General features: G+C 41.1%; 1 protein-coding gene across 5 annotated transcripts in view; it reads right to left on the bottom strand.

Moving 5' to 3' along the window:
- The window catches only part of GNAS (GNAS complex locus), a 179,179-nt gene that overhangs the window by 16,413 nt on the left and 135,912 nt on the right, over nucleotides 1-26,854 (bottom strand). For all 5 annotated transcript variants that reach the window (XM_053394380.1, XM_053394381.1, XM_053394383.1 and 2 more), the window contains exon 5: nucleotides 20,684-20,781. In XM_053394380.1, coding sequence (XP_053250355.1) covers nucleotides 20,684-20,781 — 98 coding nt within the window. The remainder of the gene's footprint in view (nucleotides 1-20,683; nucleotides 20,782-26,854) is intronic.

Here is a 26,854-nt window from a genome sequence, read left to right as displayed (position 1 = left end):
GTTTCCCATTTTCTTTAAGCATAATGCGCATTTGAATTTCTTTTCCAAAGGACAATTATGTTCCTAAATTCTTCCCTACTAAGGATTGGGGCAAATCTGACATTTCAAGTTAAAAATGTGGTTGCGTGGTGAGTCCACAAGAGCAGAGAATGGAATTATCATTTTCGGTCTCTTCTTAAACTTCTGGTTTTACCTCCTCACTTTAACAAGATATGCTCACATTTAATTGTCATAAAAGGTGCATAAGCAAAAATGTTCTTTTTCTTTATGCGAACATCAAAGAATTAACAAATTTAAAACTCACACAGTGAAAAGAAAAGTTAGACAAAACTTGCCAACAAAGGACTGTCTGCCTCAATGAAAGGGGGATGTTATGCCAAAAACAAGATACTTAAAAATGTAAACTGAATTTAGAATAAACAACATTGTGCCCTCCTCTCTCGACAAAATAATCCCATTTAGATTCTAAGAACCAGACAAAATTAATGCGAAAAGCAAGGAACCAAAAGCAACTTTTTTTCTGACTCTATTTTAAGCACTGCAATCTATTTTTTCAACCATCTATGTATACAACAGCCCTATGAGGGAGAGGCATGTATTATATATTCATATGCATGAAGAAAGAGACTACGTATGCTATGACTGAAAGAATGGTTTGCTTACAGGCTTATCAGTTTATGCCTGAAGTGAGATTTGAACAGAAAACTTCCCAACTCACTGTCTTAGCCACTATACATCTATGCAAACTCTGTTTAAAATATTAGAAAGAATTATAAATTCTCAAAAAAAAACCCCCAAAGCTGCCATTTGTCTGCAGAAATAAAACCACACCTTTCAGCTCAAATGATAAAAATGATGGATGTTTCACGCTTAAAAGTGCTAACAACTGAAGTGCAAATGTTAACTTTGAAAGCAGTTTCGAATAAAAGCACTGTGCTGAAACATCCATCTCTGACTAAAAGTTACATACATGAAATACATTTTGGAGTTTGTGGGGGAAACAGCAAACGTGGGTGCAACATAAAAACAGCTTTCACAACGGGATCAGCTTTAATTACAGAATAACTCCAGCCACTTGGGAAGTGGAGGAGGACCACTGGTCAAAATTTCAAACAAATAATGAAAAAGCAGTGAACTATGATTCAATATACTTGGTATCGTCTTGTGTTAATCTTTTTTTTTTGCAGTTCCTTATATGGTGTGTGAATTCAAAAGAGCATTTAAAATAATAATAATAATAATAATAATAATAATAATAATAATAATAATACAAAATTAAAACTACAGAATATGAAGACCACAGCTATCTCAGAAAATTATTGGGCTGCATTACACTACTTTCAGAAAGAAAATAAGAACCCTTCCTAGACAAACAAAACAAAACAAAAATCCAGCGTGGCTATGCTTTACTAGCCCTTTCTCAAATACATAATTAAAAATGCAAGCGTGCAAAATGTAGTGGAGGCTGCAAGAATTGTGTTTAGTTACTGTGGGAGAGTAAGCTCTACGCCGTTCGCAAATTGCTGGGGCCCTACAGGACAGACAGACAGACAGACTGCCAGGCAAGAAGAGAAAAGGAAAGTCTATTTAAAGAAACTGTAGATGTCTTTTTTCTTTTTCTGCCTGTCTAAAGTTAGTCTGGCTTAGAGGATGCACTAACCCTCCCAATCAGTTTTACATTACAGCACAAGTCCAGAAATAGCTCCCAGCCGCCTTGGCCTCTAGCACGGTTGTCATGACAATGGAACCACAGTTCTATAAATAGATCATCAGCACCAAATCTTGTGAGACACATCTGGAATGGGGCCAGCCTAGCCCCAGCTTGACAAATAAAAATAGGCACAGGCAGTTGGAGAGGCTGGAAAGGTACAATACATCTCTCAACTTGTACACAAAGACAATCAGAGCTGGGCAGGGAAATAACTCTGATTGCTTTTTAATGCAGGATTGGTTTTATGGTAGGGTTATAAAAACACGAAGGCTACATTATTCATACAAAAGCTGCAGTTATGAGTTTACGCTGATTTTTTCCCCATTCCCTCCCGCAGTCTGTGGCAAACCATGTCATTTCAAAGCTCTTAACAGTATAATTTCTTGCCTGCCTATGAAGGAGAGAAAGCAAACTCTCTCTCTCTCTCACACACATACACGGAAAACCAGGTTGTTCTTCAAGTTTTCTTAATATTTTGGACTGGGTCCAGTACATTTCGCTGCTTGCAGGACACCAACCTCATTGTTTTAAAAGACGGCAGGGATGTGGGCGAATGGTAACAACCTTCCACACAGCAAGGGCTCCCAGGGAACCATGTTACTGTTTTGTGTTAGCACTTTTAAAAATCCAAACCCGTTAAAAGCGATTTCTGTTCTATTTAGAAAAGAAAAGGCTTCGTGTCTTCTTGCCAAATGGCAAGCGATCCATATCTGCGCTTGCTCAGGAATTATAAAATGGGAAACTTGATTTAAATTGACTTTTTGTGCCTACTTGAGATGGTTTAAAACCCAATCCGTTTGGGTGGTGAAACACACACAACCTCACAATGAAGCAGATTCTTAAGCCATTTTAAGGACTCTGAAGATATCTTTAAGGACAAAAGACCTCTCAGGAGGCTTGCAGTGTAAAGGCACATTAAAAACATTACTAAAAAGAAGTTAAACTGAAGCTAAGGGCTGTATTCAACTATGTAAGTGCATAGAACACTTCTGCGAGCGCAACAAAACTTCCCCTCCCCTCTTTCTCCCAAATATACTCCAGAGGTTTTGGGAATACCTAGAACAGCTCTGGAGTTTGCACACATTGAGAGGAGCAGTTCCACTGCACTCATGGAAGTCATTCCACATGCTCAGCAATTTAGTTGGCTACAAACCCTCAACATATGCATTAGATACACAGTACTCAATGTGGCTGACACAGATCTAGGCCTCTTTAAGCATTAAAATCCAGGTAATGAATGCACAATTCCACCCCTTTTGCCACAATTTGCACTGACTTGCACAAGTTGGAAGACAATGAAAATGGTGATGGAGAGTGGCAGAGCTAGTGCTCTTCTCCCCATTGTCCTCTTACATGTTTACTTTCTCATATTTATGTCCGAAGAGGGGTACTACAGATGGCAAACATTTAGCACGGCGCAACATGCATAAGCCCGCCCTGTTATGCCCTGTACTCTTCCAGGTTCAAAACGGCCTGCGTGTCAGCAGACTGGCAGAAAATGGTCACCACCTGTATGACTCCTTTAACAATGAAACATCATCTATAAAGAAGTTGGGCCTCCTATGTGTTTACATGCACAACAGCCCAGGTAACCATTAATGAAAATTAATATAATGGATATATAACCTTTAATATAAGTATTACCTTATTTTGCTTCTGCTTATCATACAAGCAGGTGGCGCTGTGGTCTAAACTACAGAGCCCAGGGCTTGCTGATCAGAAGGTCGGCGGTTCGAATCCCCACAACGGGGTGAGCTCCCATTGTTTGGTCCCTGCTCCTGTCCACCTAGCAGTTCGAAAGCATGTCAAAGTGCAAGTAGATAAATAGGTACTGCTCCGGCGGGAAGGTAAATGGTGTTTCCGTGCGCTGCTCTGGTTCGCCAGAAGCGGCTTAGTCATGCTGGCCACATGACCCAGAAGCTGTCTGTGGACAAACGCCGGCTCCCTCGGCCTATAGAGTGAGATGAGCATGTAACCCCAGAGTCGTCCGCGACTGGACCTAACGGTCAGGGGTACCTTTACCTTATCATACAAGCAGACTTAAATGTTAAAAGCTTGATTCATATAATTAGCCAATGAATTATCTATTTTGAAGAAAGTGATCAGTCAATTTATATGACATCAGTTGAAAGGGTAGTAAATGCAGTGAGATTATGCTGGCATGTAAACTTGCCTTTGTTCATGATTGTCCAAGCTGGTTTTAGTACGGATGTGAAAATGTTATGCCTATTGAAATTGCAATGATAAATCTTTCTGAGTTCTTCTGTATAAGCTCCTGGCCGTTTCTGTTATGACTTTGATTGAAAAATGGCATAACTTGCAAATGGCACTGATTCAGGTTGTGATCAACGGAAACCGTTACAATTAGGCTGCTCTTTTAGCTATTGCTGTGAAGTACTGAGCAACCCAGAATATAAAGCTTAAGAATACTTGCTGAAAACACAGTTGGGAATGTAGATGGAAGGAAACTAATGCAACTGTAATAAGCATCTGAACAAGAATAAAAGCTGCCCAAAAGGAACTAATACAGGCATTCAATGCAAACTGCACCATCAGCCCACAGGATTCCTTTAGGTCCCTACATGGATAGTTTCATTTTGAAAAATTGTAGAGTAAGCTTCCTACAGAGTCAAATCTATATGCAGGCCTTCATCCCTACCCCACCCCCCGCCATGCAAAACAACCACTTACAATTTTGTCTGCTTGCAATCTGAACAATGTATATTTCAGAAAGTAGCTGCTTGCATATAAATACCCTGGAAAATTTTACACTGCAACATACTGGTTACATTCAGAATTTCCATTCGTTTGTGTTGAAGCGAGGCTTACATGCCCCTGTGCCAAGGGTTTAAGGACGAAAAACCAATGCCAAGCTCTATTTAGAAAAAGAACTATACAGTTATAGCAAGCATTTTAGAGAATTTCTTCAGAGAATTTCCTCCTGCAAACAAAAGCTGTTCACTGGCTTTGCATGTGGAAAAATGCAAAAGCAGGAGAAAATGCTGTACGTCCACAATTTTTATGTATGTTCTGGCAGCTGGTAGTAACCATTTAGAATAGACCAAAATGGTCCTCTGAAGGTCTTATACACTAGCTGTAAGAGGACTTCAGAAGCATTTATGCATCAACTAAAACTGGCTTTTCTGAACTTCCAGGCTACTCTCCCTCCCTCTCCTTCTCCCCCTTTGCATCAAATAGCAATGAGCATGACTCTGTCATACATTTCAGAATTGCAACTTTGAAACATCACATTTCTTGCAGCTTGTGTGTGCGCTGATACAACCAGCAGCCTTCCTCCATCCAAAAGGTCTGCTCACTTAAGCAGAAAGTTGTTTAACAGATGCAAGCTCACAGCATACAGGCATGAGGCAAACTATATGAATCTGATTACCAGGAATATTTGGATTCTGGGAAGACTCCTATCAGGGGCATCAGCTCCTGGGGGCCAAGTGCTTTTGCCCCCCTCCTATGTTTTTGGGGTATCCCACCCCCCAAGTCCAAAAAGTGCAGAGGCCAAATTTGACAGGTGGGCAGGGCTGTCCTCCTTGGGGATACATGCTGATTGGTATTGCATGCTGCTGAGAGATAAAGGTAAATCAACAGGTCTGCACTCTCCCCGCCAATCTCTCTCCAGATAAAGGTAATCAATCAGGGTGACCCAGGCTGATTCAGTCCAGGCCTGAAGCCAGACTAAGAAATCCTTCTCATGCAGGAATGTCTGCAGTTAGACTGCCACTACTGCCTCCCCCCCAAAAAAGAGGTGCTGCTTGTTCAATGTTTAAGCAAAGGTTGGATGGCCAATCCCTTCCAACTCTACAATTCTGTTACGAGCAGAGACTGCAGTGTTTTAAAGAGATATTTGGTAACACAGATGGGACAATCCATCTTGCCTTGCATTTTACACAAAAACCTTTCTTATCTTCTTTTTCAGACTTCTGTGCTTTTCAAAAAATTCCACGGAATTTTTTACTTGAGATGCAGAGAAATGCAAATGAACATCTTTTCAACTCTTTTCAGGCTCCAGAGCCTGGTGGAACGCTCTGCCTCATGAGACCAGGGCCCTGCAGGATCTGATTTCTTTCCGCAGGGCCTGTAAGACAGAGTTGTTCCGCCTGGCCTTTGGCTTGGAGCCAATTTGATTCCCTCCCTCCCTTTCTTTTTTACTTTCCTTCTCCTCCTGCGATGAGGCTACATTTTAATATTTTAATGTTTCAATATTTTAATGTTGTATCTTAATTTTGTTTTTAAGTTGTAATCATTCAACTTGTTTTTATTATTGCTTGTAAGCCGCTCTGAGCCTGGCCTTGGCTGGGGAGGGCGGGGTATAAATAAAAATTATTATTATTATGCAACAGGGCTTTACTGCTTCCCACTTCCTGCTGTAACCCAACTGTGTTCACAAAAAGCTACCCCTGAAAGTGGGTACATTTGAGAAATAAGGACTTCTGTACCAATATGCAGCATGCTTCGTAAAACAGGGATAAGGAGATCGTATCTCTGCTATGCTTGGCAAATGTTCTCACCATCAAATGATGAAAACAAAGCATTAATCTTGAAACTGTAGAGTTCTGCAGTTTCAGATGATGTCTTAAGGAAAACCTAGCATGGTGTTCTCCACACACTTAACCGGGCATCAGAGTATTTAACTTCAGCATAATTAGCAATCTCTTAAATGAGGCCAAATAGCAGAGCGTGTGCAAACCACCAAAGTAATTGAAAAGGTGAAATGGACTCTAGTTGCTACAGTAACATACAAAGAACAGTTAGAGATGCTAGCCTATTTTTAGCCCTTTCTCTTTTGCCAAGAAAACGGAAGCCTGATGAAAAATAGTTTTAGTGACAGATGCAATATTTTGCACATTAAATTACTAAATATAGTATCTCTCAAGTCACATTCAAAAATGGGAAATATAGTTAATGCAATTCAGAGGACTGCATATGAGGGTAAGCAGTAGACACTGTACTGGGAAAGCAACCAATGGCTATTATCATAAAGTTGGCTGCAAGTCATTTCTATCTTCTATCCGTAAGAAATTTATTTTGCTTGCACCATCCTATGGCCATTCTGACCAGCTCTGTTGTCAGTTCTCTGTTTTGAATGAGGCTCTTTAGTTAAATGATGAACGTGCTGACAAATAAATAATAAATATCTAGGCAGTGTCGGAAAATTGTGTATTTTATTTTCCATGAAAAGAATACCACTGACCCACAGGCAATCCACTCTAGAAACTAAAATAGTCATATTACTACTGTACAGAATCTTTACTGACACCAAGACTGACATAATTCTTAAAATTCTAATATTTAAGGCCAATTCAGATTGTTTTTGTATTAACTGATAATATAAGGTTGTATGGACTGGTTAACATAATTACAATCTGAAAATGCTGTACATGCACAGTGAGCACTGAAGCATATAGTTGTAATTAAGATGTGCAATGATATGACTTGCCCCACACTTTCCAATGTGTAAAGAACTACAGAAACAGACTGCATCAGTATTATGTGCGTGTGCATGCTGCTTATATGTTACATTCTGCGTATGGTACAGATCTGCTGCCCTGAAACACACGCAGAATTTCCAAATGGTACTTTTGTGTATTGGTCAGTTGTCAGCAAATCAATTACCGGTATTTGCTGAAGTCATAGACAACTGTATGCTAATATATAAAATAAAAAGAAACATTGTTTGAAGGCGTTTGGCAAACCCATGAAAGGAATGCAATTAGGCCCACACCACACTAAGCAAAGTAGGGCATATAAAAAGTTAACCGCGCTGCTAAAGTTAATACTCAGATCCCATGGCCATGTGCTTTTTTCTTTTTAGTAACATGCAAAGATGTACATTAATAAAATTATGAACTAGACTAGAGCATCCCATTAAATAACTAGGTACAATAAAGGCCCCATTCACTGCAGAACTGGCAAGAGGAACACAAACTATATTTCCACAGGGCTGGGCAGCACTCAGCTTCTGAGACTCCTTTGTGCAATCAGCAGACAGTTAGAATGCTGAGAATTTAATAAACTCCTTTTAAAAAAAGTCTTGGAAATGCAGATATATATAGTAGACTTCCAATTTTCATGGCTGATGAATTGTTTGAACATGAAATGGCAAATATTTCTAATGCCACTCTCGGTGCACAATAGAAGCTAATTAGTATAGCTAACCGACATTCATAGATTTATTTTTATCATGACATTGCTACCCAGTAGCAAGCAAGAATCCTAGCAGATCTTACTGGCTGGTCACCTTAGCCTGTTTTATTCAATTTTTCTGGATGTCATCTCCAAAAGAAGCTGACTTGCTTGGTGTCTGGTTCTAGCAAGCTAAACAGAAACTGCATTCCATACCGACTTCAACAGTTCTGCAAACATGTAATGTCAGCATTTGTAATACATGGAGCAGTATGGTCAATTAACTCCAGTTGTCAGGAATTCCAGCACATATGGTTTATATAGCAATTGTTTTCATTTCAGAAAACAACCCGTTTCATATAGGAGTTTTAATGCATGCCTGAGTAACATGCTACAATGCTCGCAGTCCAAGATGATGGAGGATGCCTTTGATATGCCCTCCTACATGACCCAGAGATGCATCTACTTCAGTTCCCCCTGCCCACCTCACCCCCACGAACTATAGCAGCCTTGCTTTAAAAAAAGCACTTTGCTGGCTTGTTGCTTTGCGCCTTCTTATTTACACAAGCACTTTCAAGGCAGGGGACCCTTTGCAGAGGATAAAATAACTTCAATGAGCAAGAGAAACAGAATCTATTCAGCGACAAGCACCTTCTAGATGCACATTCCAGGAAATAAAGCACTCAATGCTCACAGCTGCTTCTTGTACCCTATTTCAGGGACTTGAGTATAACCCATAAATGTGCAACTTGCTCTTCTTGCTTTGGTTTTTTGGTTTTTTGGTTTTGGTTTTTATGGAAGCCGCCCAGAGTGGCTGGGGAGGCCCAGCCAGATGGGCGGGGTATAAATAATAAATTATTATTATTATTATTATTATTATTATTATTATTATTATTCCCCACCCTCACCCCGCCACATGCAGCTTATTCGTTGTAATGTATCAACATAGAATTTTACACACCTGTTTTATACTCCAGTGACTGTCCCCCTTAACAAAAACTTTCCACATCACATCACCTTTTGATAATTTAGTTATCCATTTTAAAAGATGGCTTAAAATGTCGTATTTCTAGCTGACTGGTAAGCACTTTGCACAAGTCTGCAACAACACTGCTTAGCAAACTGGCCCCATGGCAGCTGTTCTAAGGCAGTGCTGCTATAGAAGCCTTTCCCAGCCTTGGGTTCCCAGATGTTGTTGGACTACCACTCCCATCATCCTGGACTGCTGACTATGGATGATGGGAGTTGTAGTCCAACAACACCTGGGAACCCAAGGTTGGGAAAGGCTGTGTTGGAGGAATGTACCCATGAGCCAAAACCAGCATGGCCAATTGTCAGGGATGATGTGAGTTATAGTACAAAACTTCTGGAGGGCACTAGGTTGGAGAAGGCAGATGCTGTACCTTGTGCACAGAACTTAACTACTTGAACTAAGCAATACTTCTGGCCCTTCAATGGCAAACTCTCACTGCATAACAGGGACATGAGGTAATTCACAACCCATGCACATCTAACTTGTGCACATTCAGCTTTATGTGCTTGGCATTTAAAAAATAAATAAATAGAAAGGGTGTGGGCATCCGGGGAAAAAGGACTTTGGCAACCCACTGAACCCAGTGTGTTTTTTATTATACACGATTTTGGCTTTAGGTGCTGTCCCCAGAATGTAACCCGGGGAAGTTGAGAGTCGCTTGTACAAAATATTATGTAACTGCTCAAAAACTAAACAAAGACATAATATGTTTAGTAGCAGAAAGGTAACCGTGTTGGTCTGCCATAGTCAAAACAAAAAATTTTTTTTCCTTCCAGTAGCACCTTAAAGACCAACTAAGTTAGTGCTTGGTATGAGCTTTCGTGTGCATGCACACTTCTTCAAATCTTCTTCAGATGTTTTGACTATGTTTAGTAGGTTCTAGAAGAGATACAGTGATATGAATAAGCAATGACATCTCATCGTTGTGGTACCATGATGGTTTTGTTGCTGCTTACTTGTATAGTCATATCTACTGATACTCAACTTAGTGGCACAGCATCTATCAGATGGGGGAGTGTAAAATGGGCCACCCACAGACAAGGTAGGGGCTCCTGTATAAACGGGGGGTTCCCTAAATATCCAGACATATTATTTCATAAACTAAAAAAGGGGGGATGCTCTTGCAAGGACTCATTCTTACTGGTTTTCAGGACAATTCAGCAAAATTTGCAGGGGGAGGAGGAAAGCGTAGGGAGAAGACTGGTTGTTCCAAGTCCCTAGCAACTTATAGTGTACTGGAGGGTGGGGATTACTGGTGGGGACGCATGCCACAAAGTTAAAAATGTAAGCTACAAGAGAAGGTAAGATGAAAGAAAAATGAGTGCATGCCCAGTTCTTTTCCCTCCTGACAGGGCTTTGAGAAACAACACAACATTTTTTGCTAGTCACCATTTGTTCATTGCTACTGTTGTATTGAAAACCCAATTAAAAATGCAAATTCTTAAATGTCAGCTGTTATGTTTTCAAGTAGCAAATTTATGTGCGTACAAATTGCTTAACACTGGCTATTCCTTTAAATTCACATAAGTCAGTCGAAATACATAGATTTGATTAACTTTGTATGTTACAGAACTTGCTAGAGTCTCACGAACAAGGATAATTTGTATTTGGTATTTCATGGAAGGTGACTGAGGTTTTAGTACTTTACCTCTGTACTGCTGACACACTTTTAGATTCCCCACAAGGGGGATCAAGTTCAGCAAAGTCACGTATTCCTGGAATTTTCCTCTTCTAAGTTTACCCATAATTATTTTCAATTTCTCGCTGACTGGAATTTCTTAAATCTATGCCAGTGACTGTATTCTAACCATATACTTGAAACAATTGCCACAGAAAATTGCTTCCTAGAGAGCAATGGACCCAAATCAGATATCTTGTGAATTCAGACCAAACATGTAAATCCCCCTCCTCCTTTTCAGGTTATAACTATGGTTTAGCATGATGTCTGGTCTGGTGTAATCTTAGTGACCACTGACCACCACTCTGAAGAGAGAGAGAGACTAAAAATCAAGCTCAGACTCCAGGTCTACTCTCTGGTAATTGGTTAAGCCATTTTAGACTTCAAGGGAAACCACAGCAATTGCTGACTGGAAATGGGAGGGCTAAGGAGTTTGAGGAGTTTCCAAATTATCAAACTATGGCTAGGCAATTTTTTAAAGTGATGAACATTGACGAAAGAGCATCATTTTAAAAATAAATAAATAAAGACATAAATAAATAAATTTACCTTTCTACTAACTGTTTGCTTTTTAAACAGAAAACATCATTTTTAGAGTATGCTAAGGAGTATTAGGGTTTTCTTGGTTTTGGTCAGTATTACAATTTACTTGTCCTCCCCCTGCTTCCTACAGACTCTTCCAAAGGTCTGAACGTCCCACATTCCTATACAAATAATACTTGCACCAAAATCAGATCAAATCTTTATTGTTACAGTTCATGAACGGCACTGGAAGTGAACTGTATTAGCCCTACAATCTAAATGTACATTAAAAAAGAACTCTTGCCAGGTGGTTTCATTATAGAACAAAACTTTGCCCAAGATCTGGGGAAGTTTTATCTCACAAGCACCAGAAGCACATCTGTGTCTATTGCATGAGACTGCTAACCACTACTAGGCCAAGGGCTTTTGCGAGAAGAAAGCATTCTCCACTACATGCCACCTTTACAAATATGGAACCCTTCCATTTCTGTGTTTTAACCAGGTATTTTACGAATGTATTTTGGGAAGTTGCCTGTGTTATTCTAATATATTTCCTTTTTCTGTGCAAGGCCTCTTTCCTGCACAACGCAATGACAAGAAGCTAACAACAGCCTGCAAAGCCTGCTAACATCATGCATCAGAAATAGCAAACCCCAGCACCAGACTAGGCTTTATTACAAAGTATTCAGAATCCGTGCCGAGTAAGCGGCAGATTTCTAAAAATAGTGTTGTCATATTTACTATGTTATTTGCTGCCTTTGAAAACAAATTAAAAAAAAACACATTCTATTTTAGAAAACCATTTTTCTAATACTGATGGCACTCTGTGAAGTCAAGGTGGGTGGGAGAGCAGGTTCAAATGTCCCCCAAAACTCCAAATATTTTTCTATTATGTTGTTTGCATGAACTGCTCCAGGCCCCCTTTGTTTCCACGTTGCAATTCCAGCCAATCACAATACATTTGTGCAAATAGCGAAACAGGTTTGGCTACACAACAACATCACTGAGGGTGGAGAAAGCCCTCATATTGCCCTCCCTCTGAATGGACAAGGATGAGGAAATGCCTTTGTCTGTTCCCTAGGCAACTGGTCCCTCCTACCTTTCACTACTGTGCTTAGAAATTTAGCAGCCTCTAATGAGGGATGTTTTGCAAGTCCAAATATAACAGGTATTCAGGTAAAATATCAAACCATAATCCAGTGCTAAATGCTACTTTGACTAGTATACTCCCACTTGGAGGTGGCAATTCCTCACAGTTTGAGGCAAACCATAGTTTATATAAATATATAATTTATAATATTTATAGTTCATATAAATAAGTATAATCTGGTATCAAGAAGAAACTGAAACTTCAGTGTCACAGGCCTAGTCCTGTGGAATGCGCTTCCAACAGATTCAGCAAATGCATTGAGTATCAACTTTAAAGTGTTTGCTGAAAACTTTATCATGCCTCCAGCCTTATGTAGACAATCAAGAAAAAATATATGGAAGAGACAATTTGAAAATCTTTTGCCCAAAAGTCTTACACAACTGGGCATTGCCACCACCAATATTCTCCCCATGCCTTACATCTTCTCTAACAAGTAGCTGGTAAATTCTCACTAAAGCAATGCAGATGTATAATTACACAGGTGTATAATACCATCGGTATATGATGGAACTTCTGAAGGAAGTGGAACTACCAACAGGACCCCATCTGCTCAGGTATGTAGGGAAGAAGGTGGTCTTTCAGATATCTGAGGCCTCAGTCACTTACGTGAGGTCCACAAGCCTCTTTATAGAATTACAGTTCTTAAGAGTTTCCTGGGGAGAGGGCATGACTTTGTTCGTATATTTATGATAGCATGGGGGAAAGTGAAGGTGAAAAAAGTCCAACTGCCTAGGACTCTTTTAACCTACAACTTGGGCTAATTTCATGTTTATCAATGATCTGAATAAATGAATTCACAGAGGGAGCAGATGAATTAGTCCAATCGTATTTTGTTTAACTTGAATGTCAGGAGTGTACTTGTGGCCATTTTATGCACAATATTCCAACTATTTACTTTACACATGCCAAGTGACTGCTGTTTTAAGGAAACTCTAGTACCTTGGAGATAAAGGATTTAAATTCAGCCCAGTACACCAATGTGCATATAGGATCAATAAATTCCAACATAAATGCTCATAGCTGAACACAGTAACTCGGAATGTAAGGTAAAAGGCGGAATCTAAATATTTACACCCTAACAAACATTTAAACAGCAAAGTAATCTTACCATCAGGTTCTGTTTCAAGCACAAGTTTGAACATAAAATCAAAGACTTAGCATGTTAAACCTCAGTTGAAGTATAAAAAGGATGAATGTGGTTAAGCTTTACAAGAGGGAATCAAAATGGTTTGTTTGCAGAATTATAACGTCCAGAGGTTGTATAGCTCTTCACTCAAGATATGGTGACAGTTAAAAGTGGTTAATACCCATGTACAGTGGTATCTCCAGTTGTGGACGGGATCCGTTCCGGAGTTTAGGATAGTTTCCTAAAATTTAGTTAAAACTATCTATTGTGCAAAGAACTTGACTGCAAGTTTTCTAAATGCACTGCTGAGTTTCACACAAAGGACTGTGAAAGCAGATGATTAGATGTTTGTGGTCCACAAACTCATACACACCTAGAGCCACACACATACTCACAGATGCGTAAACACAAAATATTTGAACAGAATACTGAAAGAATCCCATCTAGCTTTTGCCATCTAGCTCTTCATCGGCTGCTGCTGCTGCCCCTCTGTCTCCAGCCCTTCTACCAATGCTTCAGCTACTGTGTAAAACAATGTATTCTGCAAATTCTTGATTGATAGAGTTGTTCCGTGTCTGTTCAGCCACTTCTTGGGTTACCACTGTGACTGCTGGCAATAAAAGACAAGCAGTACAGTTTGCTACACCAACACCACCAGCCTCCTGAGCCACCAGCTCCTCCCTTGAAACGGCAGAAAGCAAAAAAACCCAACAACATGTTGAGGCATTCTTGCAGGAAACAGCATGAGAATAAGCTCTCACACACTACTTCCAGCCCTTCCTGAAGTCGGAGGGGTGTGAAACAGCTTGCGAATGGCTTCCCTTGCCTTATTTCCTTTTCCACCCAGGTTGAAATGCAGGAAATGTTAACTGGGAGACATGCACAGAAAACCTTTGCACTAAAAACAACGAGGGCAACAAGTAGAATCACCAGGAAAATGATGAGAAATCTTGCGTGGCGAGGCCCCGGGCCCTGCAGTTCCCACAGAAATAAACACACAGACATGAATATGTTGGGTTAATGGGATAAATTAGGCCACAACCTTATTAGTTTCAGATGTGAGCCGTTTGGCTTAGGCATTTGGGTGAAGCAAGACTATATCCTGACTCCTGCCTGCCTCCAGGAAGTCTAGAAAGGGTCAACCACCGATTGGGGGAGCCCTATGATACACATCAATTAAGAGCTCCCCCAGGGTCACCGATGGGGTCGTGGCATGGCCCCACCCCACGCCCAGGCTTCGGACAGGAACCACACCCCCGGATCCCTTTAACGGGGTACCCTTAGTGTGGAGGGGCAGCGCAGGCAACAACCTCCCCTCCCATAACAAGGCTTACCCAATGCCTAACTTTAAAGTTGTGGCGATTGCTACTAGGTAGGTGAAAACCAAATGGCTGTTGCCAATTTGCCAAGTGGAAAAATTCCTACCCAGCCCCAACAACCAAGCAATGCAAGAAAGAGGGTGAGTGGGCTGGGAGATCCGCTGAAGGAAACGAATGGAGGCTGCCCGCGGCGTGGTTTAAAGGGCAAGTGGCCACGCCCCCAGCTAACCCGATTGGTCAGCCGGGGGGGGGGCGTTACGCGACTGGGTGTCCTAATGACGTGGGCAGCATTCCTCCGCCCACTGCCGGGTCACTGTGAGGTCCCGGAACTCCTCCCGCAATGCAGCCTGCCAAAAAAGGAGAGCTGTCTTATTGCACAGGGAAGAAACTAGTTTTTGAATGTGTTAATGTAGGGACACTTGAGAGACACAGCGACATGAACTAAATCAGCCATGGAACACCATCGGAATAAAACACTGGCTTTCAGTGATTAAGTGTTTTGTTGTGTTCTTGAGGTTTGAGAATGGGGATCCTTTGCCAGGTCTCACAGTCTCGAAAGGCCAGGATATGCACATTTCAGCATTATGCTTGGACACCACAGGACTCTGTTATTGAACTGTCATGTGTTTGGTCCTCTAGGTAAAGCTAAAGGTACCCCTGCCCGTACGGGCCAGTCTTGACAGACTCTGGGGTTGCGCGCCCATCTCACTCAAGAGGCCGGGGGCCAGCGCTGTCCGGAGACACTTCCGGGTCACGTGGCCAGCGTGACAAAGCTGCATCTGGCGAGCCAGCGCAGCACACGGAAACGCTGTTTACCTTCCCGCCAGTAAGCGGTCCCTATTTATCTACTTGCACCCGGGGGTGCTTTCGAACTGCTAGGTTGGCAGGCGCTGGGACCGAGCAACGGGAGCGCACCCCGCCGCAGGGATTCGAACCGCTGACCTTTCGATCGGCGAGCCCTAGGCGCTGAGGCTTTTACCCACAGCGCCACCCGCGTCCCTGTTTGGTCCTCTACATACCCCTAAACCCAAGCCTGCACCACTACAATCACAAAGTTTGATGCTACTCAAATGACACATTTTAATAAGTATATTACATTAGAACATGTTGTCAGCAGAAGTAGTCTTTCCCTTTATCTCCCCTCCTTTTATATGAGGCCCTCAATCTCAGTCCCCTTTTATATGGACGGCTCCCCAGAGAATACAAAACCAGTTTTATGCCACTTTAGACCGGATATGGATAATGTTACAACTTATATAAAGAAGTGCATTATTCTGATTCTGGGTAGTGTCGATAACATTAAAAGCTCCAAATGCGATTTCTTCCAAAAAGAGTCTTCTTCTTTATGCTTCCCTAAAAGGACATTTAAAAGACAAGTAGTGCTGTGGCTTCCCGCCCTACTCCCAGAGCCCTCCTAGACAGCTGTGCCGAGGAATCTCCCTCCCCAGTCAAGATCACACATCTTCTAAAAGCCAAAGTGAAAGTAACCAGTTTGGTAAGCCAGTTAAGGGGAAGGAAAATCACCCATTTCCCCCTCCCTCCAAGCTGCACACTTCTGCATGAGTTAGCAGGAAACATGGGAAAGCTGAATGCAAGCCGTCAGCTCAGCTTCCAAAAATGAACACAAGGGTTATTCTGCACAGTAGCAGATTTGAAAGTGTACATTATGGCAAAGTGAGGGCTTTAATTAAAATTAGACTGAGACTGTAAGTCTTGGGACTTCCTACCTCTGCATGAAAAAAAGGGATTTCAAAAAGTCAAATGTTAAAAAAAAAAAGTTATTTTTCGCCTCTCTTTGTGTGTGCATTGCTGAGAGAAGAGTGCCAGCAAATTGCCATGCGGAATACCTCCTAAAGTGTTAAACATGTTTAGGACAAAGCAGTCACGTGACTAAGGTATGGTCAAAGTTATGGTTCTTGGCTACATGTGAAATCAGGTACCCGTTCCCAATACTCTAGCTCACTACAATAGGTTATGGAGGAGTTACAACTCTTCACACTTACATACAGTGAGAGGTGCGGGAAAGAGAAGTCATAATGGAAATTCAGATACTTATGTTAGAAAGAACACATTTTTTCAACTCTTTACTTTAGACTCAATGATTTATTGACTAATCAAATTGTTCTTCTTTTCACTTACATAGACTTTTTTTTATTGCGCTCATTAGCCAGCTTCTTAGATACAACACTTTGTTATTTTATCTCCGTGTAAAATGCTGCCAAAATCATCTGAGGACATGATTATTACTGACTTTGCTGTGGGATCAATGCAGTGACTTACTCAGGAATTCAAGCAAAGCACTTTTGAATAATCACACCTACAACCCTGTGTTATGCGAGTGATCGCCAAAGAAGAAAGAGAGTAGGCATGTGTATTCCAACATACTTTGCTAGAATTTATGATTGAAGCATTACATTGATCTCACGACATCAACACTATAACTACAGATTTGGTTGTAAGTTAAACATGCAAAGGATTTCAAGTTCTCCTGTGGAACTCGGGTCTATTATTTTAGAATCCGAACACACAATTATCATCTGGCCACATTCCCAAGTTAATCTAGGTGTATGGTACCAGGCACATCGAAAGATGAGGTGGAAGTGAATGCCAGCTCCCCATCTTATTTATGCAGAGGCTCAAGGTCTAATGCACTTTTTAAAGTCTCTGAAAGAACAAGGGTTATGACAGGTCATGGTGGGTCAGGGACTAGGTCTGTCATCTTGACAGGCCAAAGGAGTGCAAATGAGAGCAACAAAAACTCCACTGCCAAGAGCAGGGAATGCAAAGATCAGGTTATCCCTGCACAGCAACTGCAGCTTGGTATTCATTCATCAGTGTATGCTGGAGCTCTACTTTTATAATGGATTGGCTCTGAAAGGCAACCTACCATTACTTCTCGACACCTCTGTCTGCTCCTGAATAAACCCCATCTTCTGCCAGGATGGGAAGAACAAGACGATCTAATTGACCTCCCCAAACATGCAGCATGTCAGCCATATTTGTGACCTAGGTCCATAAGAAGCTGCTTGAGTCAGACTATTTGGCAATGTAGCCCAACATTATCGAATGACTGGTAGAGACGCTCCAGAGTCTTTTGAAAAAACAAAACACCTGGAGATGGCAGGTGGCCCTCACAACACACAAGAACCATCACCTGAACAAACTCTCTAGCTTGTAGCCATGCCCCTGCAAGCATATACACACAAGCACACTTTCCAGTGCAGCAAGATCTGGAATACCCAAGACCAGAGGATGAACCTCAAAACAAAAGCTCAGAGTCAAGCAGCAGTAACTGCACTCTTTTCTGCCAAGTAGCATTCCATATTATTTCCCAGTGCCACAATTTGCAACAGTACAGTGGTACCTCTGGTTATGAACACTTCTGGTTACCAACTCTGCTAACCCGGAGGTAGCTGCTCCTGGTTGCAAACTTTGCCCCAGGGTGTGAACGGAAATCGTGCGCCAGAGGCTCGCGCACAGCAGGAGGCCCCATTAGTGAAAGCACGTCTCAGGATAAGAACGGTTTCAGCTTAAGAACGGACCTCTGGAACGAATTAAGTTCGTAACCAGAGGTACCACTGTAAAGTGAAACTCTGAATTTTTTATGCACTGCTAACCATTTTTTTCTCTACCATTGTGACAACAAAATACTTTAAAAAACGGCAGTGGCTCACAAACACTGGCCTTTAGCAGCAGCCATCAACCCCTCCTGCTGCTTGGGCCCTATGAAACATGCAGAAGCCTTGTGAGAAAAGTGAGGTCCTCTTTCACTTTGTGCTGGAGTACAGTGGTACCTCGGGTTAAGTACTTAATTCGTTCCGGAGGTCCGTACTTAACCTGAAACTGTTCTTAACCTGAAGCACCACTTTAGCTAATGGGGCCTCCTGCTGCTGCTGTGCCGCCGGAGCACGATTTCTGTTCTCATCCTGAAGCAAAGTTCTTAACCTGAAGCACTATTTCTGCATTAGCGGAGCCTGTAACATGAAGCGTATGTAACCTGAAGCATATGTAACCCGAGGTACCACTGTATAGAGTTAAGAAACAGCACATATATTTTCCACTGCTAGGAAGGACGTCTGCCGTTTCTAGCATTCTCAAAACCCTGGAGCAAATAAGTGCTCTGGGAAAGGGATCTGTGTATCAAAGGATGTCCTGCAGGAATACAGATCTGTAATAGAAAACTATCAAAGTGGTGTATGTGGAACATGGGAAACAGTCTAATACCAGGTCAAGCTACTTATTTATCTAAGCCAATGCTCTCCTCGCAGGCTGGTGATGGTTCTCACGCAGAGGCCTTTCATATCACCCACTCTCACATCTTTTTATTTGGAAGGACTGAACTAGAGACCTTCTGCATGCAAGCAAGGGTTCTATCACTGAACTACGGTCTCTCCCAGCCTAGTGTAGCCAAATATATAATACTTTGCAAGTTAAAACTAACCCTTTTCAATTAAACTGAAATGAAATGAAATCACACTGGATTTAGATTACATTTCTCACCACTTTTTTTTTAAAGTCTCTGGGCAACTTACAAATAAAATAAAAATGTATAATGCATTTAAGACATAGATATGCCAAATTACAGCAACCCATACAACTGCTAAGAACACCACCAAGGCAATTATAAATTAACTAATGCCTATAAAATAAAACAACCAAACCCAATCAAAATGCCAATAACCATCTAGTGCCCTTGGAGTCTAAGAACTGTGCGAAGAAGAAAACTCATGGATGAGGACTTTCCAGTTCCCTCCCTCCCACAATCCTTCACATGACCCGTAAAGCTACTCCAGAGAGTCGAAAAAGCATCCTTGACAGCACAGAATGGGGCACAGAGGTCTGCCAAAGGAGTGGGAACCTGCTCTGCTTGCACAAAGGGCCTCTGCTCAATTTTGAGCAACCTTCCAGGTTTTTCAGGGGAGTTGCAGAGAAGAGGGAGGAGGGGTCAAGGAAACGCCTTTTCTGCAATCTTCCTTAGGCTTCTGGTTCTCATGATGCCAGAGGGAAAAAGTAACTAAACACTGAAACTGTACAGGACAATGGTGAGCAGAAAGTATAGCTCCATGTAACATGAAAATAAAAAAACATTTTTGCCCTAGCAGGGAATTTTTTAATATAAACTTTGAACAGAAGGCATGTTCTACTTTAAACACTTTCAATCCAGCAAGCAGTCCTATTCTGATCCACAGACAACTCACAAGAAGATCACCCTTAGTCCCATGCCTCTTGTTTCCAAGAAAAATAAAAGAAAAAGGTAAAAAACGAAACAAAAAACCTTCCTGCAAAGACTACAAGTTACTTTAGAAACTAGTTTCTGCACCACTTTCTTGTACTTGGTACTGTGGGCAAGTATTAGCCAATATTGAAGGAGCTCCATGCCAGCAAACCTCTGAATGGCCTAAGAAGTATCTCAAAAAAATATTTTGCAGCAGCTGGCCGATAACATAAAATGAACACTTTTTAAACTTCTTCAGGCTAAGACAAAATAAATCCATTTGCAAGTTCAGCTTTTCCACATGCAATATTGCTGGTGTTCTCTCCAAGGACACACTACACACCAGTATCCAAATAAGTAAACAGAATGTTACGGGACAGAAGGGGAAAGAAGGCTATTTATCAAGCCCACTATGTGACATTTGCCTGAAGTTTACTGTTCCTGGCAACCCTGAGATCATAGAATAAAATAATGTTCTTAACAGTTAATTGTTTTAGATGTTTTTACCTGTCTTAGAATGATTTTTTTAAAAAAATAATAATAATGTGGATGTGTTTGCTCCTTGAGCTGCTTTATTCTTCTTCTTCATCATCACCACCATCATCATTATCACAATCATCATCACCATCACCACAGAGGTCCCAGCTCAGATTTTGGTATTTTTTCCAAATCATCTCCATCAATTCACAATGAAGTTATGCTTATACTTTAAACGGATGATTAAAAACAAGAAATGTTTCCTTTTCTTCTACAAGAGATTGCAATAAAATTGTAAGAGAAGTTGTACTTACTACTGTGCACAATCGATCAACTGATATTCATTAGATCTCTCGTAGCAGGCTTTCACACCTTCATCTTGCCAAAGTGTTTTTGTATGTTCATAGAACTCCTGGAAGCAAACATAAAGGGAGCAACAAGTCAGCAGGGACAAGGCCCCCCAGAGGCAAACAAAAAAAGGCAACACGCTTTTACTTAATGAACAAGCAACCAAATAAAACAGCAGAAGTCCTAAGAAGCTTTCTGACTACAAACATCCTCAATCTTCACTTAATTAGGTTCAGCACACAGAGGCTGCTACACGTTACAAAAAGGATTAAAATACATTCAAATGTCTCGGAAAGCAAAGAATGAACATTCGTATTTCCGCCAATGTAGAAGTGTGCTTCACCCAGTACACTGAATGCTTATGTAAAGTATAGACTACTATGTGTAGTTGCTAACATTTTTATAAACGCAGAAATAATTTTTCTCTAAGAATGGTTATAACTTGCTTTAAGGAAAGCCTTTCTGTCCTTATTCAAATAAATTGCTGTATTGAAACCCAATAGAAGAATTTCATTTAAAAAAATAATATAGAAGAATGGTGCACTTGACTTGTGTATAAACTGATATATGCAGTCATGCCTTGGTTTTCGAACAGCTTAGTTCATAACCACTCAGAACAAAACGTTGCAAATCTGGACGTAGGTGTGCGAACTTTGCCTCGGAAGCCGAATGTCCGGCGCGGTTTCCAATTGGCTGCAGGACCATGCTTTGGTTTCTGAACATTTTGGAAGTTGGACGGACTTCCAGAACGCATTCTGTTTGAAAACCAAGGTACGACTGTAGTTGGGATAGTGCAATGTTGCTGGAGGTCACAGGAATGAAGATGTCACAGAAGTGCCACTCGTTCAGAGTGGCGGACAGAGCTCAGCCCCAAATGATCACAGTATGCCTCATTCTCTTTAGTGTCACAGAATGTTGTAAGACCTAGAACTGTGCATTAATGGCCTTTTGACATTCTCCATCCTATTTGGGGGCAGGAAAATTGCGGAGATCATTCCACCAAATTTCTCCAGGGAGAGAGAAATTTTCCAATTGTCTCTTGGGAGTGTGCTCATCATTAGCATTAACAGTGCTTCTTTCTCCCCCTTCCTCCCCGCAAGGATTTGTGTTTTTTTGCTGTTGCTGCAAGTGGCAACAGGAGCCTGATCACCATTTTGACCCTACCCTGCCCCCCCAAGGTGGAGAAATATTTATTAAAAATCTTGCAAAGTGGCCGTGTGTGTGTGTGTGTGTGTGTGTGTGTGTGTGTGTGTGTGTAGGGGAGAAAGAGAGAAGTGAGAGAAATTTTAATCAGAAAAATGTCTTCTGAGCATTTTCAGATCATCTTCAGAATGTACAGAACATTCTCTGACACTGAGATTTGGGTAGCTACATCAGACTCATGTGCAAGGCTGATGCCACAAATCCAATTTCTTAGAATGCATCGAATATACCTTTTCAACCTTTTAAAATGTCAATGTTAACATTCTAAAGAATTTTCATTTAGGTTCAGGTTTTGCATTATGCTGTAACTCTGCATGACTGAGCGAGCTAAGCTTGACTAGCTCTTTCTTCTCCTTATTCAGATAAACTTTTGTTATGTGTTCAAATGAAGTAAAGAACCAACTTTTGTCTCCGGACCAAATATAATTTTGAGCTCACCAAAAGTTAATGAGTAGTTAATCTTTTCAGTATTTATGGGTTATACATTGTCCAAATATAGAACAGAACATTAAATAACTGGGCTTGACCAATCACTTGGGAGAACTACACAAAGGAGAGACCTTGGGAGATCTTACACAAAAAGTATTTTGGAAACTGTCAAACTACTTAAGAGATTTCTAAAGAGCTTAGTACGAATCACTTGTGTTGACTTGTTTTGGAATCTATTTGAGTTGGTGAATAGATGTACTGGATTTTCAGGTTCCAAATACAAGAGAGATCTCTGGAAATGAACTGAAGAAAAACACAGCACAGTTGCATGATGTATCGAACATCTCACAGCCCATAACCAACTTAGCAAAGGATTTGAGGAACTGAATTTTTTATCTCTGCAACAACAGCAGTCCTCTATTTAGAATTTGTTATATTCTCCGGGTGGCCCAGGGAAAACATACTTTTGCTGTTCTTTAACCTCGCTTTAGTGTTATATCTGTTTTAACACTACCAAGTGCCTACTTGAACGTGCGGTTGAACTGTCAAAAAGCTTTAGTCAAAGTATCTCACGAAAAGCTCCTAAGTAAGCTTAGCCGTCAAGGAGAAAGAGGAGAGGTCTTGTGGATCACAAATTGTTTAAGTTGCAGAAACAAATGGGAATAAATGGACATTTTCCCAAATGGTGGAAGTCCCCCAAGGATCAGTATTGGGACCTATGCTTTTTAACTTGCTCATAACAACCAGGCAGCAGGCCTTCTCGGTAGTGGCCCCTGCCCTGTGGAATGCCATCCCGTCAGATGTCAAGGCAATAAGCAACTATCTTACTTTTAAAAGATATCTGAAGGCCGCCCTGTTTGGGGAAGTTTTTAATGTTTAATGCTGTTGTGTTTTCAATATTCAGTTGGCAGCCACCCAGAGTGGCTGGAGAAACTCAGTCAGATGGGCGGGGTATAAATTATAAATTATTATTATTATTATTATTATTACTACTACAAGTGAGCAGTGAGGTGGACATATTTGCTGATGATATTAAATAGTTCAGGGTTATTAAAACCAAAGGACTGAGAAGAGATCCAAGAGGACCTCTCCAAACTGAGTGAATGGGCAATAAAATGAAAAATGCAATTCAATGAAAGAAAGCGATGCACGTTGGGGCAAAAAATTCTCCATTTTACACACACACACACACACACACACACACACACACACATATATATATATATATACATACACATACATACATACATACATACATACACACTTATGGGGCCTGGATTTATGGTGATGGACCAAGTATGAGACCTGGGGGTCAAAGAAGATAGTTTGATGAAGCTGCTGACCCAGCTGTGAAAAAGACAAATTCCATAATAGGGATCATTAGGAAAGGAATTGAAAATTATACTGCAGGTAGCATAATGCCATTATATAAATCTACAGAGCAATCACATTTGGAATACTGTGCACAGTTCTGGTTGCCTCATTAGAGATGGAAAAGGCTCAGAAAAGGGCAACCAAAATGACTGAGTGGATGACACAAGACCCCTATGGAGAAAGTTTGCAGTGTTTGGGACTTTCTACTTTAGAGAAAAGGCAAGTAAGAGGTGACATGGTAGAAGTTCATAAAATTATGCATGGCATGGGGAAAGTGCTGCAATGTTCTACCTTGAGCCGTTTCTACCCACAAGTGACAAAGAAAAGAAAGGGAAGGAATAAGGAGGAGGACTAGGAAATCCCAAGCACTGTAGCAACAGTTTTACTTTGACCAGTCCACTCTACTGGGGAATGATTCATTTAATTGACTGAGAATGAGAGCTGTAAGTTTGAGGTTCACAGCAAAATGTTTGATCCATGAGAACTTGACTTTGCTTGATGTTACCTTATAACTAACCTGAACTACACCCTACTTACACTATCTTTTTAATAGGGTTATTAACTTTCCACGTGGGATGGAAAAAGAATCCAAGTCCACACTGCTTGAACTTCTTAACTGAGAAAGCAAAACCAGGACCCACAATCAATACTAACTTTTAGATTAGTGGGCTATCAGCAAATAACTGAGAAATGAGCAACGTTAATTGTAGTTTGAGCAGGGAATGTTTCACCGAGATCACACTCCACTTCCACACTAATTTAAACGCGCAGTTTGGATTGGCCCCTGCCCTCTATAAAGTTGTGGCTTTACATTATTATCATCCGTTTATTAATTGCCTTCTATATAACCGTCTTAAAGCGATGTGTGATAAAAACAATTAAAGACACAAAACCGCCCGAAAAAATCTTTTAAAATAAAACTGAAACGATACAAAACAATGCTTTAGCTGATATTTCTGCATTGTGGGGGGGTTGGACTAGATGACCCTTGGATCTCTTCTAACCCTACAATTGTATGATTCTGTGAAAATCATGGCAAAGAGTGGGAAAGGCTGTTGCAATAAAAATGCCTTCAATTGTTTCTGGAAAGTAAAAATAGTGGGTGCCTGCTATATCTCGACAGGAATGCTATTCTACAGAAAATGGGCAGCCACACTAAAAGCACTGCTCTGAGTTACTGCAGAGTGAGCTTCTAAGATCTCTGGAACTTGCAGAAGATCCTGGAGCATTATATGTTATTACTAACACCTTGAACTTGACTTGCAACACCTCTACTCTTCCTGCAGCCACAACACATACCAGCAGAAGAGCGGATTAAGCAGGAGCATGGCACTAACTGATCAACGTCAGCTTTTGCACTTTTTACATTTGCTTTATTGCTAAAAAGATCCGGTGCAAAGTTGCAAAGGAAAAGAAAATGCAGCGTTTCAGATTTCCGAGAGTCACTACTGGTAACAATAAAGGCTTCAAAAGGAAATCGGAGGGAAAGACTTGCATTTGAGACACTGACAATACTTCTCAAGTGAACTGCCAAGAAAAATGAAATAACTTCGACTAACACAAAATAGGGATTTTACAAAGCTAAGCAGCTAGCTCACTACCCAAAGCCAGCAATTTCTGGATTTTAGTTTGACCAAGGGTTAGTTAACACAGGGAGCTTATGAACAAGCCCCTGCATATACAAAGGCCTTTGAGAGGCTGCAGAAGCAGCAATTGATATAACTAGCTCCAGAGTCCGTTCCAGCCTTCTCAGCTGTTCACTGTCCTCATCAGTGCCTGGGTTCTTCAGCAGATAAGAAAGGAGGAGTACGTCACAGAAACTTCCATGTTTGCCCAGTCTGCTGAAGTCAGACAGGCCTGGGAGAGTGAGGTTCCAGCAATGTTGGAGGAGGTGTTCAAGAGGGCTGTAATGGGGCTCTCCCGCTGGCAGTAGAAAATGGCGAAGAGTCAGTAGCTGCTACTGCTACCCAGAAGTGTATTCCTGCCCACAGATCTCTGTGTGAGCTGGCTGGCCCCAAGTATTACATTTATCTTTGTAGAGGTTTACTACAGTTGGTATGGAAACACCAAGCACATTATTTCTATATACTGCACACTGCCTCATACTCTGCTGGTGTTCAATAAGCCCTGAGATGTAGGAGGAGAGCATGCTTCTCAAAACCCAGCTTCTGTAAGAGCTTCCCCAAGCTCAAGAAATGGCTCTGCTATCAATACTGGCTGCTGTTCCATTCTACACGCTTTGCAGAAAAAACAAATAAATATGACCAGCAGAGGGTGCAAAGAAAGCAAAGAAGCCCACATGAAGAGGCAGGCATATTGGCCCTAGCACAGTAAGTCAACATACTGTTGGACAGCGATATCAAGCCCAAAGCCATTTCAAATGGGACAACTTCGTCTCCCACTTCCTGCAAACCTTTAGCGGCAAGGGTGCCCTTACAATCTCCCCCATTTCAATGTTCCTCCCTTCTTGCTGTACTCAAACTTCTCCCTCTTCCATTTCTCAGCTATGTAACATGAAGGAGATAAAGGATAATCCATAGCACTTTTATCATGCATCAACTTTACTCAGACCTCTGACTTCACTTTTGCTCCCCTACCCTGATTTCATGCAAATCCAGGATTGTGTTGTAGCACTACAAATTCTCCGTGTAAAGGGGCCCATAAAGGAACACGAACTAACACACACACACACACACACATGTATTTGATATTCCTGGACTAAATCATTACATGCAACAGATGGGCAATGAAAAAATAAATAAGGCTCTGATCCACTTCAAGCAATTCTACATGGCTCTGATCCTGTCCCATTTCATTAATTTTGCTCTCTAAGTGGATGGGTTAAAAAGCCATCCGTGCCATTCCTTGTACTAGGCTTGTTACCTAGAAAGAAGCCAGACTACCTCTTCTATGTTGGTTTCTTGTTGTCATAACATCAGTTCATCCACTGGCACATTCTAATAGAGCACATGATGTAACAGCAGCAATGCAGGTTATTCCTGCAACTATATATTAGAACCTTTTAATAGAAGGACTCTAAAAATATCCTTCTGCTACCCATGAAAAACTGTGCAGCTCTGTCTACAATGCAAGACCAGGATCTTATCAATGTGAAAAAATACTGATCCAAA

Source organism: Podarcis raffonei, chromosome 6 (assembly GCF_027172205.1).
Source record: "Podarcis raffonei isolate rPodRaf1 chromosome 6, rPodRaf1.pri, whole genome shotgun sequence".
NCBI lineage: Eukaryota > Metazoa > Chordata > Lepidosauria > Squamata > Lacertidae > Podarcis > Podarcis raffonei.
Note: the sequence above shows the minus strand (reverse complement) of the source record. Positions and strands in the feature narration are given on the sequence as shown.